The 18,028-nt window shown below is 42.5% G+C and overlaps 1 protein-coding gene across 2 annotated transcripts in view; it reads right to left on the minus strand.

The window, feature by feature from the left end:
- grm8a (glutamate receptor, metabotropic 8a) overlaps nt 1-18,028 on the minus strand; it is a 186,624-nt gene that overhangs the window by 49,502 nt on the left and 119,094 nt on the right. For both annotated transcript variants that reach the window (XM_018685142.2, XM_051077668.1), the window contains exons 4-6: nt 8,769-8,904; nt 8,480-8,634; nt 6,064-6,201 (exon numbers count right to left, since the gene is read on the minus strand). In XM_018685142.2, the coding sequence (XP_018540658.1) occupies nt 6,064-6,201; nt 8,480-8,634; nt 8,769-8,904 (429 nt within the window). The remainder of the gene's footprint in view (nt 1-6,063; nt 6,202-8,479; nt 8,635-8,768; nt 8,905-18,028) is intronic.

An 18,028-nucleotide genomic window follows, 5' to 3' on the forward strand; every position in this document is an offset into this window, starting at 1 on the left:
ACACCTTATAAATCAACACTCAGTAGTCTGATGCATTCCAACAATAAATCTGGATCGTTACCGTGTATGACTCTGCCTCTTTATTTGTGAATTGTGCATCTGCAGTGGTTTTCTGTCTGTATCCATTTTCAGCTGTGGTGTGTTTTTGGGCGTGTATCCATGACAGAGTGGTGTGTGACAGCAACACAGTGAGCAGAGGATGGATTACTGTGTGTGTGTGTGTGTGTCCACAGTGACAGATGGGCAGCGAGGTGCATTCAACTGCACAGGACCACCTATGATTGCGACAAGCAGTCTCACATGCATATCCACACACTCTGTGTAAGAATACAGGTGCATTACATGAATGGTCTGTTCTGTTTCACTGCATCTCAGCCATCAGTCTCACACACACACACACACACACACACACACACACACACACACACACACACACACACACAGTCATTTAAGAGAGCAGTTAGATAACCAAGTCCTCCAGAAGAAGATGAGAAAGGATTATTTCACTGCAGCCAAATGACACTTCATCTCACCTACTGAAAACTAATGCTTCACAGAGCCATAAAACACTGTCTGTCTGTTGCTTACTGTGTCTCACAGTCTGCAATCTGTCTGTCTGTGCCTGTCTGTCTCTAATTGTCCATCAAGCTCTCCATCTGTGTTCGTCTCCATCCTTCAGTCTGTTTCAGCCCTGAGGCCTTTCCACAGGGGAGGGAACAGTTTATCCAGCCTGCGAGCCTAATAACTCTCCTTCCCCATCGACCTCGTTAGGATATGGTCTATTTGGAGTGAGTGAACATGTGTTTGTGCACGAGGGTAAATGTGTGCATGTTGGGCTAAGTCAGGATCTAATTAACTCCGGGAATGGCCGCATGCATCTCCACACAGGCAGATCTATGCACACATCGCTGGTGTTGGATGAAGACTTTGCATCTTCAAAAGCAGAATTTTTTACTGAGTAAGACAAGCATCCTCGTGTGCAGAAAGCCAGGGCATCAAACTATCGCCTAGCAGCCTTTAGAAGATAATTTCTCCATTAATAACACTCTGTAAAGTATTAATTATTTATGTTGAACTTGGGAAATGTAAAGCTTCATGTGGGCGCGCATGTGTAAGCATTTGATAATCTTCTGTGTTTGCTCATTAAACAGGAAGGAAGTTACAGCACAGCAGCTGCAAAAGGAACTACTGTCTCATGCTAATCTTGCTAATCAAGGAAAGTAGACCAGAGAGCTAAAACTATGAGCCACTCTCACACACATCATTCACAGTGTCACTCTCACCTGGACGATAGTTTCGACCTCTGTAGCCAAAGGTTAATGGTACGCTTCATACATCATTTCTGCTTTGGCTTTGGCACCTAATGTGGTATAGTATTATAAATCCTGGACATGTGTTGTGATATACATATCTGCACAAACACACCAATGTCAACATCTACTAACTGTATTTAATCTTCAGCTTGACTTTGTCTTGCTTGGTTTGCTGTTCACTGCCTGTATCTGCACCATGTGTTTCCCCTTCATTTAGCAGGGTGGAAAGACCTCTGAATAAGTGTTATTGGACCCATTAAACCCAGCATGCAACACTAGATTCATCCATAACAAGCAACGCAAGCACAAACTATACAGCTGCATAAAATATACATTATTACAAATAGCTCTACAAATAGCTTTGCAAATAGCTGCTCTATGAGAGCTAGCGCATTACAACTATTTAAATGTAAGCACTGATGATCTAACTTACTTTTATTTGCCACATTTCTGGTGAAATATAACAAAACGTTACGGCTGATTGGTTTCTGTGACTAAAGTGAACGATCTAAGCTGTGAGAGCAAGTAACTGTAAGAATATGACAGGGACAACGTGACGGAGAGGGGAGGGAGGAGAGGTTATGAGAGGGACACACTGAGGATTTAGTTTAAATAAGTTATTAAATTTGACCCCGATGACCACAGAAGTGTTTGTGAAGACAACAACCTTGGGGAGATTTTCTGTAGCCACATAAAGAAAAAAATTACTCAATTACTGAAGAGACACATGACTTAAAAAACCATGTAAAAAAACAATATATGAATGTATTATATGAGTGTATTTTGCAACAGTTTAAAGCATATGTCTCATGATTGAAATGTGATTTAAATACATTAAATCAATAGAATAATGCTACTAAATCATTTTACATGTGAAACTGAAGAGACGGGTAAAGAACTGAGAGACAAGCAGACAAGTTGACTAAAACTGACAAGGCCAAGAAAAAGACAGATAAAACACTGGTATCATTCCCTCGAGAGCGACACAAGTCACAACCCACACACGAGGAAAGACACAGAAAAAAAAACACAAAACAACAGCCAACAACTTTCATTCCTCTGTGTGCACCTGAGGCTTATAGCTGCTGTCACAACCAATGCTATTCACTGGTGGAGTGGATCTGTTGATGAGCCCACGTGGACAGAGAGCATGTGCAGATGTGCTTTCATGTCTGTTTTGCCCCTATATATATATATATGTGTGTGTGTGTGTGTGTGTGTGTGTGTGTGGATGAGATAACCCAACATATCTGAGATCTGTCGTGCCTTTAATGGAAACTGATTTATATTTCTGTGCTGTATAAAAACTCCAGTTTATGCTCTTTGATAATATAAAATGAATATTTTACGTCACTGAGAATTCTCCGTCGTAGGTCAGGGTGGTGGATCTATAAAATAAAGGGAGCGTGGACGATCCTGTGTGGGCTATAAAAACCTGGATATTTACAAAAAACCAGACTTGAGGATCAGATGTCAAAGCACCACATTAATTAACACACTGTCCGCGCGCTCATTCATGATTTTATGTGCAGCCGCTAAGGGGCGCGTCACTGTTTGTGAGTGTGTAAGTGCACATGTAGGCTTATCTGTGATCTGGTGTCTGCTTCAGTCAGCTTCCCCTCGGGCATCAGTTTTACCTGACTGCACGCTTTCAACAGAAGAGAGTTTTATTCCGGTGTCTGAGTTGTCCTGCGCTCGTAAGCACATCAGCCATGCCCAAAAAAAGAGGCTTTTTACTCAGAAGTCCGAGTGCCTCAGATTTCCCTTTTCTTTTGTGCTTAGTATTCTCTTGATGAAAGATACGATGATGGAAGATGAAAGTTGTGGTAATGTACTTTAAATAAATCATGAAAATTATTTTATTGGACTGGAGAGCTGATGTCTGGTTCTGCTGGCAGTAGCTGAACTAACCACAAAAATTTAGAGATACATCCACTGAAAGATATCATGTAACACCTACTGTATGTGAACACTGGGTATACTCTCCTATGAAATATGTAGGAGCTTTTAGCACTCACACAAGAATCAGGTTAAAGGAACTTCTCACTGGTAGGAATGAAAGACAGAAGCAGAAGAGGAGGTTTTTAAGGAGGTGAAAGAAAAACCTCCGCTGACGAAAGACACAACGAAACCAAACAACTGACATTTACCTTGACACCTGGGAGTTCATTTTCTTTATCTCCTAACAGTCACCTGTTAGAGTAACAGTAACTGAAGCAACACACTCGCAGATGGTGCACGAGCAATCTTCATGTTCAGTGTCTGATAAAAACATAATGTCACACGGGTATTTTGATAAAATGTTGATTTAATAATAAATCTTCTTATTCAAATATATCAAAGATGACTAAACACTGCCTTAGTTTTTCTAACTGTGCAGTTCTAACTGATCTATTTTCAACCAGCAGATGTTCACATCTGTAATGAGAGCAGTAGGGAGTTGTTTTGGACTCTGAAATCTGAGATCCTTGTTTCTACTTCTACTCCATCACAGTTCAGAGGGTATTACTGGAAAAACTAGCTCCATCCGAACCAACAGTGAAGTAAAATGCAACTTTGGATCAAACTGATTACATTACATTAAATAGATTACATGAATGCAGCAGGATCTACATCATATATTATGACTTAACATGTAATATATGTACAATAATGTCACACTGGTGGGACATTTTTCTTAATAATAATATATTATATACTTCATGTATATATTGCTGATAATACTAACACTTCCCTCAGTGGCATTTGTAATTCAGGACCTTTCTGTAAAAGACTATTTTCTTTTTGCAGTGTTGTTGCTTTTATTGAAATAAACGATGTGAAGTCTTCCACCAGCTGTTTAAAAACGTGGGGTATAGTGCTGAGGCCTTTTCACAGGTCTGGTGTCAGCCACAGACTGCTGCTGTTCATATTTGTTGTTAGTGGTGACGGGTTTAAAGATGACAGTGCGTGGTGTATTAAACAAACCTGGCAAGAGACTGGGTTGAGTTAATGTTTGGGCAAAAATGAATCACGTTCACAAGCAGCTGTTATTTCCTTCTCCTGCTCTGGATCAGACTGGATCTGTCCTCTCTCATACACTGTTTTCTATTCGCTATTCCATGTATTTCATCATTATTCAGGTCTCTCTGTTTATTAATTTGTGTATCCACACATTCTTTTGCAATCCGTCTTTTGGTTCATTTTCTTATTTGCACTTGTTGACACCCTCTCACTTTCTATTTGTCTCCCCCTCTCAGCCCAATCACATACAATAATCACACCCATTTCCACATCCTCCCATCAGCCGTGTCACCGCGGCGACCTTGAGCAGCAGGCTGCTGATTGGCTTCTGTGTTGATGATTTAGAGGTCGCGAACCCCAGCACTTGGAATTAATGGAGTCTGTCGCACGACTACAGGGCCCTCGACACGTACACGCCCACGTACAACGATGCCACGGCTAGTAATAGACGGTCAATGGGAGTCACAGCCCTTACAAACCTAATTATGTGAACTAATGGCGGGAATCAGCCGGGGAATTCTCGCTGTGACACGTGGGCACATAAACATACAGACTCAATCACAGCAGCATGAGGTCTACGTCTGAGATCAGGGACATACATACTACGTGATAATTTACTATCTCTGCTGTAAGTGTGACAGTTTTTGTGTTGCCAGTAGCAGGTGTGTGTCCTGTGAGCGCACACACATGTCCCAGTCTGGATCAGTTACACACACATGCACACACAGCTCACAGGTTACACAGCAGCTGCAGTGTAAAATAACAAGCTGCAGGCATTTTGATATGGCAGCAAAATGTGGGTCAAACCAAATATCATGCACACACACACACACACACACACACAAATGACAGCAAGAGGTGCCTATTACAGAACAAATACACACAATCAGGAGACTAAATTACCGTATTTACAAACACAGACTCCAACAATTATTTAATTTCTCCTTTAGCTTTGAGTACACAAACAATTGTTCTTCTTGAGTTGCATTGCTCCTTGGAGCCTAACAGCTAGTGTGATCTGTGCTTAAAGGGTACTTATTAGAGGCAGCGCAGTGCAGTCTACAATATATATATACACTAATTAAACCCCTGTGCTCATCCCTGTTGACAAATTTTCTCAGCCAGGACGCTCCAGAGAAGCCTCAGACAATCCACAGTGATGTGGTAAATCTTCACAGATCTTTGTCGGGTGGACTAATTGGAAAAGCCCAGAAACACCAGGTGTCTTTTCAGGGTGAACTGCTTCTCTGGTGGCTATAATTGAGTGAAAAGTTGATAAATCTCAGAGAGAGATAAAAGGACCTACATAGTTCTTGGTTTTCTAAAGCTGACGTCTTGGTGTTTTGCATCAAATAAAGCAGAAAAAAGACACTAAGCGAGATGCAGGAATCTAGTTGATGTGGTGCAGGGATGAGAGAGGACCAATTATAACTGACCACCTGCCAAATTTGTTAGAAGGCAAAACTTAAAACCCTCTGCAGAACATCTTTAGAGTTAAAACACCTCCTCTGAAATTGCCTAAATGTTGCTACAGTGTAAAACCCTTCTCCAACAAGCAGCATTTCTATATCTTTTTTTGTGTCTGTGTTGCTGAGCAATACAAAGTAAGTACACCTAATTACAGACTACACCTTGTTGGCTAAATCTAAAGAGAAACTTTAGTCTATTTTGGCTGTCATCCATTGGAAGTTTCTTGGTGGAAACACTAGACAGAAACTTACTATGTAAGAAGTCAAAGCGATCTTACCCGTGCATTTTTTCAGGCTGCCGGGCCGTTTGCCGTGCATCCCCAGCTTACAGTTGAAGTTCTCCTCCCAGAATTCAGCGAACCAAACATTCCTTCTGTTGTTGGACAGTGAGCGGCTGCGGAAATACCGGTCAAACGCTGTAAAAAGAGAAAGTTAAAACACACTGGGTGAAGAGGGGTTTCTACTTTCACTTTTTCAAAGTGTGCTGAAAACATCAACCTGTTCATACAGACTGAACCAACGTCGTTCAGTCCAGATCTGGCTTTAACGGGAGTCCTGGAGAAGTTAAGTGTTTCCTTTCCACAGGGGCTGCCTGCACTAAAAAATGAGGTGTTCATGGTGGAGTAATACAGTTTGACTCACAAAGGTATATGTTATGAATAGCCTATGGATCTAGAGCCATTTCTGTGGAGCCGTCCAAGATCGGCGCTCCTATCAAGTACTGAAGCCGAGAGCACGGAGAGCAAACATTTTAAACCGAGCTTTCACAGTACGCTAGACACTTGTCCAATTTAATAAGTAGAGAGGGGAAGAGAAACGGATAAGAGCGCGTTCCTCCACTCATAGGAATGGAAGTACCTGTCAGAAGTTGGCAGGCTAAGATGAAGAGATGGGCTAAAGAAAAGAGAAAAGAGGGAGATAAAAACACACCTTGTACTTGGTGCTACTTTGTTTCCTATCAGAATTAATTGGGAAAACATGGCAGAACTGAATTTTTAGAAGACTTCCTCTACCGCCACACTGCTTTACTCCCCACCTTAACATCATCACTGGTGTGTTTGGTTCTTGAAAACAGAGGAGAGTTATTTATTGTTCCTGTGGATTTCAGCTGAGCGCCGAGGAAAAAAAGAAAAAAGAAGCACTTAAACTTCACTAATAAAAAGAAGGTGTCATTTCCAACACCACTGGGACTGTAGTTCAGGGGAGCACAGTGCGTGTGAAACAACCCACGGAGGATGGGGAAATCATCGGGGGCGATCAGACTGACTTGGACAGCCTGTGCCATGCCAGACTCACTGTAAAAGCTGACAAGAGCTGCCTTGATTAATCTCCTCTGCTGTCAGGGAAATTAGTGCTGTGTGCACCTGTGCAGCTCGACTGATGGTTAAGACTGCTGGGAACAGCGGGTTTACTCCCTGTGTAGCTCAACAGGTAGCATGTGTCACCTGGGATCACACGCTTCCCATTGTGATCACAGACGTGATGCTCATTAAAAGAAAAATATAAGCAAGTGCCTCGCATTAGGTGAGGAAATTATCTCCACCAATCGGGTGATTATTTGGAGACGCTGGACTCTGAGGGGCACCGCAGTTCCTGTGGTTATCTGGTTAAAGGAATAGTTTGATATTTTGGGAAACATGCTTATCTGCTTTCTTGCTGAGAGTTAGATCAGAAGATTAACACCACCCACTGTAGTACACTGCTGCAGCCAGAGGATGATTAGTGTAGCATGAAGACTGGATGCAGTTAGCCTGCCTCTTTACAACAGGTAAACAACCTGCTAACACCTGTAAAGATCACTAAATACAAAAAGTGAATCTGGTCTGTTTATTCCTCAAAAACATTTTTTGTTTTTGTTATTTAAGAGAGCCAGGTTAGCTATTTTCCTGTTTCCACTCTTTGCCCTAAGCTAAGCTAATCATCCCCTGACTCCTGCCAAACTCTTCCTGTAAATGGAAAGTATTTGTGTATGTAATCTGAAGTGATAGAAACCTTGACGGGGATAATGCTGTAGAAGACTTGGTGTGATTTTGTGTATTTTCAAACTGTAGTTTAAAAGCTATTCTCATTATAATGAAGCTGCCTTGAAAATGACCTCAGAGTTGAATCAATTCCTCTTTGACACTGTTAGCAAAGTGAACATTTCAAGCTTCACTAAGGCAGGATGTACTGCAGCATTATGTGATCATATTGCATCAGACTGTAAGGTGTACCTAATTAATTGGTAACTCTGTGTACATGCTCTCTATTAATCCTCCGTCGGCTCCATCTCACTCACAACTACTCGGTCCGTTCTTAACACCCCTGTAGCGTGTTCCCTCACATCGACCAGCCAAAGCCGACTTTGATTCATTTAAACTTCTCCATAAGCTCTCTCTCCCTCACTCCCAGTTTATATCTTGTCGCCTTTGTGTCCCTCCAGGAGTCAATTATCTAATAGGGAGCTGTGACGGGGAGCAAATGAGGATATCCTCCGCGGCCTAATGGCAAAAACTTGTTGCCTGCTGGGATCAAGAGTGAGGGAACATGAGTGTGTTTCACTTTCTGTTTTTAGTCTTTCTCACTTTCCCCTTAACGTGATCTATGAGACACACATGCACACACACATACACACACACACACACACGCAGTCGGCTTCCTTTCATTCATCACAGAGCCGGCTGCGTGTGACGTGTGTCGAACACACACTCGTACCATCCACAGAAGCTCGTTTGGGGAGAATTGTGATGGCGCCCTCAGCCACTCTCTCCTGGCCAATCACAGGGGAGATTTTGGACCCCCAGCTGTCTGAGCCCACCCACAGGAAGTGACCCGTCTGGTTGTTCCTTTTGGCCGCATCCAGAACTCGTCTGTTTGAGAGGGAACAAAAAACAATAATAAAAAAACAGAGAAAGTTTGTTAAGTAAAGCAAAGATGCCACAGAGTGTGTAACCAAATTGTGGTGAGTGGCAGTGGGGCATTCATTTAAGTGCACAGCACGTACCGTATGTCGTCCTCATTAGCGAACATGATGATGGCCCTGGCATTGGAGGTCTCCAGCAGGCGTCTGATGATCTTGTCAAACTCCCCTGGCCTGGGCTCCCTGGGGATTTTCAAGGACTGGGCAATGCACACACCACCTGAGACAGAGAGGGAGAAAGAGAAGGCAGAACAGAATTTATTATCTGTTTTTAAGTCACTGATTTGCATTTGTTTTTTGTTTTTTTTCCTTTGGAAAGTCGCTCTTCCTTGATTTGGCCAAAACACTCAATGTGGAGACTCTGGTGCATGAAAGTGATGTGGTTTTACCCTTCCAGCAGACTTAGACCTTTTATATGTATAAAAAGATAATGGACAGTTGGCACCTTAGGATATCCAAGGAAATCCAGGAAAAATCCCAGACAAGATGAAACAGCATCAACAAGCAATAAAAAACAGGTGAAAGAGAAAGATGGAGCAGGGAAATAAAGGAAGTAAAAGCTGGGAGAGGAAGGAGCAGGGATGGTGTCTGAGTGGACTGGAAAAGGAGAGAGGGGAGGAGAGAAAGAGGAGGAAATACACAGTGGGGAGAAAAGAGGCAAAAAGAGTCGTGAAACAGAAATGAAGGACAGGAAAGAAAAAGAAGAGGTGGGAGGTGTTGACTGCAACAGAGTACAAGAACAGAAAAACAAGTGGGAAAGATGAATGGAGCAACATTAGCATTCAAAATCACATCAGTGCGCGCTGTGTGAGTGCTAAAAAACATCCTCTGTGCCCACGTCACACTCCCTCATTTCCTATTGTCGAGGGTGAAAAGAACAGCAGTCGCAGCAATATTAGTTATTTTACTCACAATATGAGATGATGAGGAAAATTAGTGTTACCTTGTTCACACACACACACACACACACACACACACACACACACACACACACACACACACACACACACACACACACACACTCAGAGCCTGGAAACAGGATAAAAACAGATGTAACAGTTTCTGAATGACTTTTGGAGACTTTATATTTAAGCTCTGCTCTGTTAATTAGCTCATTATTACATCATTAGCTTAGCTCAAGCTGTAAAGACGTGAATCAGTGTGAAGGATTATGTCACTGTTACACATTACATCTGCAGCATCTGTAACCAGAGCACAGTGTACTGCCTGTATCCACGTCATTTCATGTGTGTGAGGGAGTGTGAATGATGTCCCCTTTCCTCCCTGTCTGTTCCAGCCCATTTATTGAACATCTGTACAGTCTGTCGCTTTCACTATATCACACCCCTTAATCACACACACACACACACACACTCACTGGCAGTCATACCCACGCAGACGCACGCACACACAGCGTGCATGACTGCTAAAACAAATACTCATTAGCCTCAAATTAAAAGCCTCTCAAGGATAATCACTAAAGTGACAAAATCTGTGCAGGCGCCCTCACACACACACACACACCCACACACAGAGAGACTTGGAAGTTCAGAATAGTTTCTCAAGGATAATCGCCAACTTGACGTACACACACATGCACAAGCGCTGATGTTTGCATTCTCCCTCTCTCTCTCCGTCGTCCTTGGAGCAGTGTAAAAGTGATTAAATCATCGTTTGTTTCATAGCCTCACACCCATCATCAATAACTGTCCCCGTGGAGAACAGACCTCCCAGATAAAGACAATATCAAATTAAGTCTGTGCGTCTATGTGTAAGTGTTTATGTACACACACACACACACACACACCTGACTGTCAGGTCTCAGCCAAATTCACCGCTACTCCTAAAACACTTCTCCTCTTTGATGACGCCCAAAAAAAGCAGCTTGTTAAAAGCGAGCATCGGTTATTAGCGAGCACCTTCGCTGCTCTGTTGAAAGGAAAGCTGTGAGGTTAGGTCAGGAGAAGCATCGACGTCTTTTTACATTTTTTTTTTAAATCATCCAGAATGTCTGGTTAAAAGCAGCAGTTGTTAAAAAAAGGGGGGAGCTCTGGAGGAAGGAGATTTAACATCAAAACCCTCAAACATCACAACGTTCCAGGCGGAGGATTTGCTTCATGTTGGGAAAAAAAAAATGTACAGAAAAAGAGAGACAGATGACAACAGTGCTGTAAACTGTTTCTGTGTTGTCTGTCGAGGCAGAGTAGAAAAGCTCCTACTACAATAAAAAGGAAAAAAAAAAGTTGTGAAAATGTTCCAGTGAACTACAAGCCCCAGTATTGATTTCAGTGAAGATCTGGGTTAAAAACCTGTATTTCAGGTACCTGACATGGCGTGAAAGCTTTCTCCAGGCCAAATCAAATAACTATCCCGCTGCCAACTCTTTTCCAAGAGAGGAGAGGAAACTGTGTCTGCTGAAATAGATGCTCCTTATCATATGAATAAACATCGAAGTTAACACACGATTTGGCAGCCAACATGTCAATAATGCTCCTCTATTGTTGGACAAATAGCTGCTATATTTAGGGAACCAAAGAGAGTGAAAAGCTTTTTGAATCATTCAACTTTCAGTTGTAATGGACAGAACCGTTTCACTTCTCTCAGACCTCCAAAAACACAGTCTGCTGCCTCGTAATTTGGCTGATTGTGTAAAATAATGAGTTATTTAGAGACACATCACACCCCAGGCACGCTAATTTGAAACCAGTCAGAAATTCTCTTTATTCATTTCAGATAAAAGAATGAACTCAGCCATATTGGCTCACACTAAAAGACGGTTTATTACATAATTCACCAATTGTTGCACGTTCATCTATAGCTAGCTAACTCAATTACTACATCCGCTGAGCAGCAACACACTGAGCCCTCTGTTTATCTCTAATAACCTGATTATTGAGGCTTCAGTGGGGAATAGAATATGACTGAATCCTAATTCTTTGCATCTGTTTATGTGAATGTGTGCCTACTGTTTGTTTACCATCCTGTATGTAGGTGAAAACCAAACGGTTGTGAGCCAAATACCTGCTTTTATGTGTGTAGGAGTCAACCCATGGGCTGAATGCAGGCAGATAAGTGCAGCTTAGCATGCATTTTGTGTGTGTATACAAGTGTGCATCTGCATCTGCCTATCCCCTCAGCAGCTGTAGAAACAAAAAGAGGAAGAAGTTGTGACGATATATTCTATGTTAAGTGTGTCCGGTGCTTGAATGAAACCCTTGTAGTCCTAATTAACTTTGTTCTGTTTTGAGATTAAATGCGTTCTGTTTCAGGACGGGAAACACCACTGTTTAATTAACAATCTGCTTCCCTCCCACATGCTCCTCTCTCTGCACCACTTCATCTATTAACCAAAAGAGTCGTGAATGGGGAGGAAAAAATAGAGGGATTACTCTCTCTGCATGTATCTTGCTTCTGTCGTTTTCTTCTCACCCTCAGCTTGTCAAACTTTTCAGGGAGCACATGTCCAAAGTATCACTAAAGTCACTAAACATCACTAAGTAACGTAAAAACGCTAATTAGCATATTCATGACATCATTGCATTCAACTCCTTGTGTCTGCTGGTGTTTGTTTCTCTCTTACTGTCTGAACTCACAGTATTTTAATACAAGCACATTCCCAGTAAAGCTGTCCTCATGTACATTTTCAGATGCTGTCATCAGACAGTGGAATAAGTATGAAATAGTGACTGAAATGTGGCACGTGTTAACCACTTCATTTTGAAAGACAGTCAATGGGGAGAGCCGACCAACAGTGTCACTTCATCACTTAGTGTTTCTTCAGTCCAGCCTGTTTGAAGAGACGTCTCCAACTGTCGTCATTTTCATCAGCTCACCATTCCCCGTGCTGCAGGGGCACCACACACACACACACACACACACACACACACTCACTCTCACTGATAACACTCATGCATCTTGTAATTACAGCTTGGACACACACAGACATTAATGTGGTTTCTTGCTAAGCAGGATGAGTAATGAGAGCAACTTAAAAGTGTGTTTCTGTGCCTGTGTGCATATTTCTGTGTTAGAAGTGAGTGTGTGTGAGAAAATGAAAGGAAGGCAGGAAAATCAAAGTCCTTGCCTTTAATGATTCCTCCATTAAGATATAGCTGTGTCATCCTCACCTTCTTTCTCTATTCGCACTCATGCCGAGTCAGTCGTTACTAGTAGCACAACATTCAGTGTGCTTGGACCAAATATGACAAATCCACACAGGAAGAAATTAATTTCTCTCTCCAGCTTAGCGCGCATGTCTTTGATAAAAACCACCCACTGCATTCACCCCCACACAAATACCTGCCAGTGAAGTGTTACTATGAGGGAATTCACACACACACACGCGCGCTGATTTTGACACACTTTCTTTCTCTCTAAACCTCATTAGCACTGCTTTAAAATTAAAAGTTGCCCTCTGCTTCTCTAAGCTTTGTTCGTGTCTTGGGGCGCTGCAGCGTGGGCCTTTGAAGTCACTGATTTTATGTGTGTGTGTGTTAATGTGTGCTGCCTCTCACCCATGCTTTTGTGAGTCTGTCTGAGCGTACTATGCAATGAGTGTTTGCCTTTGCATGTATTTGTCTGCACTCCAGTAACAATGTGCCCAACACACATGCAGAGTATTTTCCCCCTCTCTCTCTCTCTTTCCTTTGCTTGGGTGTGGATTAAGTGGTGCGGTAAATATTGTGTTCTGCATTTTTTCGCTCCGAGTTGGAACTTCTCCCCGGGCTTGCTAATGAATCATTGACAACACCCACGGAACCGCTGTCCCAGGAAATCTACATCCTCCCATTAAAATCTGCCTTTAAGGACACAGGCCTAAGAGCCTCGAATGGGCTTGAAAATTTAGGACGGTCCTAACCCGAACCCAGAAAGATGCTGCTCAGACCTGAGCTGAGCCTCAGGTGGAAAAGCTGAGAGTCTGTAACGGTCTAAAGCCTGAAATTACTTATAATTTGCTGATAACGAAACACTGATAACAGTATGGAGGGAAAAAAAGGCCAAAGTTCTTTCAGTTTACAAAAATTGAATTACTTTTGGTAAATATTTGCCCGATTAGCACAGTGTGAACACACACTGAGATAAAATTATGAGCGATGTCTCCACAGTGCTGTGAGTTATCAGAGTATAAATTGAGGCAACAGCAAATGGATATTGGATGTTTGTCATGATCTAGTGTGCACATAATAAAATGTCTCAAGTGGTGCTCAGACAAAATACAATCATTTGTGGTGTCTATCTAAAAAGCTAGTACACAGTCTAGCCTCAGTATATCACAGCAGAATGTAATAATACAGTCGCTGGAGTTATCATTCAAGCTGCATCTACAGAAATCCTTCTCTCCTGGATTATGTAAACATTAAATAGTTACATTCAGCTGGTTCAGGCAAAGAGGGGGAGAGTTTTGTAAGCAGAAATAAGTGCTTATAAATGCATTTGTTAGCAAGTATAACACCTCCAACACAGGATAATCACTGACAATATAGTATAACATAGTGGCAGCAATATCAAATCAAAGAAAAGTTCGAACTAACAATTTAAAATATCCTTATATCTGCTAAGCTAAGGTCGATGCATTAGTCTCCACGTCACACACAACTAATTCTACAAGATGGAACAAGTAAGGAAGTTAGGGATTTTATTATATTTATTCATATTATCAACATTTTAATATTGGTTATTTGTTAAAGCTGTAGGTCTGTGTTTATAATATAACTGAGTTCTGGGTTTATTTAACTATTCAGCCTCTCCATCCTTTATCACATTAATATTGCAGCAGTAACTACAGTTAATACCACTTCTCATCCATCTACTTATGCTAATGCTTTATAAAGTAACAGCCATGACTACCATTGTAGAAACCCCCTTTTCCTTCTTGTACATCTGCATTATTTATCAAATTAGAAGCTACTGTGGACATCCTGTGTAATGCATCTGTCTTGTAGCACCAGACTCTAACACAGGCTAACACAAAAGATGTGTCTTATAGTTATCAGTGTACATGTTTGTATGTACTCTACATTTCCTGTTTTTCTTTGTCAATGTTTCTGGTTGCATGAGCAGACCCAAGAAGAGCTGATCGACTCCAGAAACTTTTTGCTTCAACAAGTCTTCTCTACAACTTTGATGAAAAACCTGCCTCACAATCTGTGTTTCATACACAGAGGACAGGCTGTGCTTCCTCCCCGTACGCAGATATCTAACCTTGCACAGGGAGAACACATAGACATCTTTCATTATCCCTGTGCGAGTGTGTGTGTGTGTGTGCAGCAGAGGGGAGGGGGAGGTTTGGAGGTTCAAGTACTGAAAGAAGAGAAAGACAAAAAATACCCCACACACAAGGGAGACGTAGAGTGAGCGAGCAAGAGAGAAAAAGAGACAGTAAGAGACAGAAGATCTTGGCCTTTTAACATCTCACTCCCCCCACCATCCCGTGTGTGTGTGTGTGTGTGTGTGTGTGTGTGTGTGTGTGTGTGTGTGTGTGTGTGTGTGTGTGTGTGGTGGCAGGTCTGTCTTCACCACAGGAGTCGAGCAGTCTAGCTGAAGTCAGCACTTGCTCAGGTCTGAGGGGAGACAGGTGGACACCTACTGCATGGAGCACTTTAGGTGTGTGTGTGTGTGTAGACTGAACTTTATGCACATGGATAAGCAGAGGGAGCGCAGCAGCCTGTCACATGAACTGTTTACTATCAGTTCTATGGTGAGGGGTGGACACGTGCGACTGGAGACCAGTTCTGTGAGTCTTCAGGCAGGAGACAAGTCAGCTAAGGTCTCCATTGAGTCGTCTGACCTTCTGCCACCTGTCACGCATCACCAATACTTCCAATCAATCAGATGAATCCCACTGGCTTTCTGCTGGATGGTGGGAGGCCGGAGGTGGAATCGGGTGGGATGAGAGAGGGGGACGGATGGAGTGAGGAACAGAGGGGTACGAGGTAGGACAGATGGGGAAGGGAGGGGAATCAGAGGGATGTGAGGAAGAAATGGAAAAGGATGGGAAGATGAAAAGATGGAGAGGGAGGAGGGAGATAAGCAACGGATGATTGGATGTCAGGCCACAGATAAAAAGCACAAGGTCAACGTTAAGCTCAGAGATCACAAAGAGAGGACATGTCCACTTCTCTGTCTGGTTCTCTATCCCCCCCTCTCTCTCTCTCTTTCTCCCTCTCTCTCTAACGTCTGAGTGTCGATTTCTCTTTCTTCTTCTCTACCTCTGCCAACACTCACTCTCTTTCCCTGAGAGAAGAATTTTCTTTCATTTTTCTGACACTTTCTCTCACACATCTCTGATTCTCTCCCTCTCTTTCTTACACACACTATCTGACAGTAATCAGACATCCAATTACAGCTGTGCCCTCCGAGTAGGACTGGCTGTGTGTGTGTGTGTGTGTGTGTGTGAGAATCCTTGCTGTGTTTTTACACACACACACACACACACACACTCACACCAGCAGAGTGTCAGATCCCCGCTGATGCCTGTTACTCTCTGAGCCAAGATGCCCTGCTGTCCTCCAGCCCATGTCTTATCTGGGGATGAAGGACCCCCACACACCCACACACACACACACACACACACATACACACACACACACACACATACACACACACACACAAAAACACATATATGTCATCAAACAGAAAAAAACATGACAACATGTTCATAACATATCGTGAAACAGATGCTGACACTACAAACATACAAGAATAGGATTACACACTTGCATGCACACACACAGTCTCAAACACACTTATACACACACAGTGAGGATGAACAAGGATCAATGATATGCTGCTGTATGTCCCCTGTATGTGCTGCTGTGTCGTCATACTCCCACCTCTGCAACAGACCTGAATATTATTAGAACTGTCTGACCTTTACTGTGACCTTTCTATAGACCTATAGAAAGCATTATGTTGATAAATCTGTTTTTACATTTGAAATCTGGCTCTATGTTTGATTTTTTTCTTGTCACCAGAGACATCAGTAAGACGTCTTGATCTTTTAACATGAACCTGCTTTATTCAGTTGGAATCACCTGCTCTGGTTGTTTTGGAGACGAGGAGACCTCTGTGGATAAACACCTCCTGAACAACGAACACCGAAGGAATCCAAACCTGAGCTAACATTAGCGACAGCTCGGCAAACAGCCCTCAGTCCCCCCGACATCCTGTGTCTGCCAAAGAGCACTGGAGAATCACAGGTTTTTAACCTGACACTGTATTTACCACTGAAGGAATCTTAACCTAGAAATAAAATGCATGAGTTGTATGAGATGTTTAACCATGCTGCTCTTTTTACATTTACTGTATACAGTACTTAATGGAGCATGGTTTCTGCATTTGTTAAATAATTCTCCAGGCAGATTACAAACACACACCAGACAGGCAATAACTCCCACAATAAGCAGGGATCCACCAATCATTCAGACACACACACACACACACACACACTTTGTTTAACAGTTTATCAATGTTTATCTCTGCCAAATCAACAGAATCAGTCGCCCAGCAGCACACAAAGAGCCGACGGTGAAATGAAAACTGTGCATCAGCAAGTTAACGTCGTCATTCCTAAGTGACAGTTACAGTGTTCAACTAAATACACACACACACACACACACATACATTAAATAGAGAACTTCATCAATAAGTCAACATGGTGCACATGCAGCCAAGCCAATCAGCCAGCCCATAGAAACTTCAGCCAGTAATTTGTTCATATTACAATCTGCCAATGAACAGAATATATGGGAGACATTATGGTTTTTGAATAGCAGTGACCACACAGGCTTATTGCTGCTGATAGCATCTGTGTGGGCAAACATGACGCCTGAATGGCAATGAAAAGAAAAAGCTTGGCCGTCTGTGAATGCATTATGGTTTGTGTACGTGTGTGTGTCTGTCTGTGAGTGTGTGTTCCATGCAACAGGCTGTCACACCTGACATTGGCAGTGGCTATTGTGTGCTATGCTAATGAATAGCCACAGTTAGATGGTGTGAGCTTTTCAAATACTGGCAATGTCTCCCTCTCGCTCTCGTTTCTCCTGACAACAATGAGTGTGCGGATGTGACGGGGAGCCAACAGACATACAATACATACATAAACATATATATACGTTATGTCCTGAGGATTCTGAACAAAAACAGGGTTGTTTACATATTGACATCCAATGACAAATGTGAAATTCTGCCCCCACATGAAGAAATATTTCTCTTTAAATGAGTCTTTCTCCTATAATTTTGTCAACTTTTCACCTGCGTGCCACTTCGTACGGTCGTCCACTCGTACCCTAAATCCTGTACCCCACACTGTCTGCAGTCCTAAGGTAGAAAACCCTCTCCCTACT

This window comes from Lates calcarifer, linkage group LG18 (assembly GCF_001640805.2).
Source record: "Lates calcarifer isolate ASB-BC8 linkage group LG18, TLL_Latcal_v3, whole genome shotgun sequence".
Taxonomy (NCBI): Eukaryota; Metazoa; Chordata; class Actinopteri; family Centropomidae; genus Lates; species Lates calcarifer.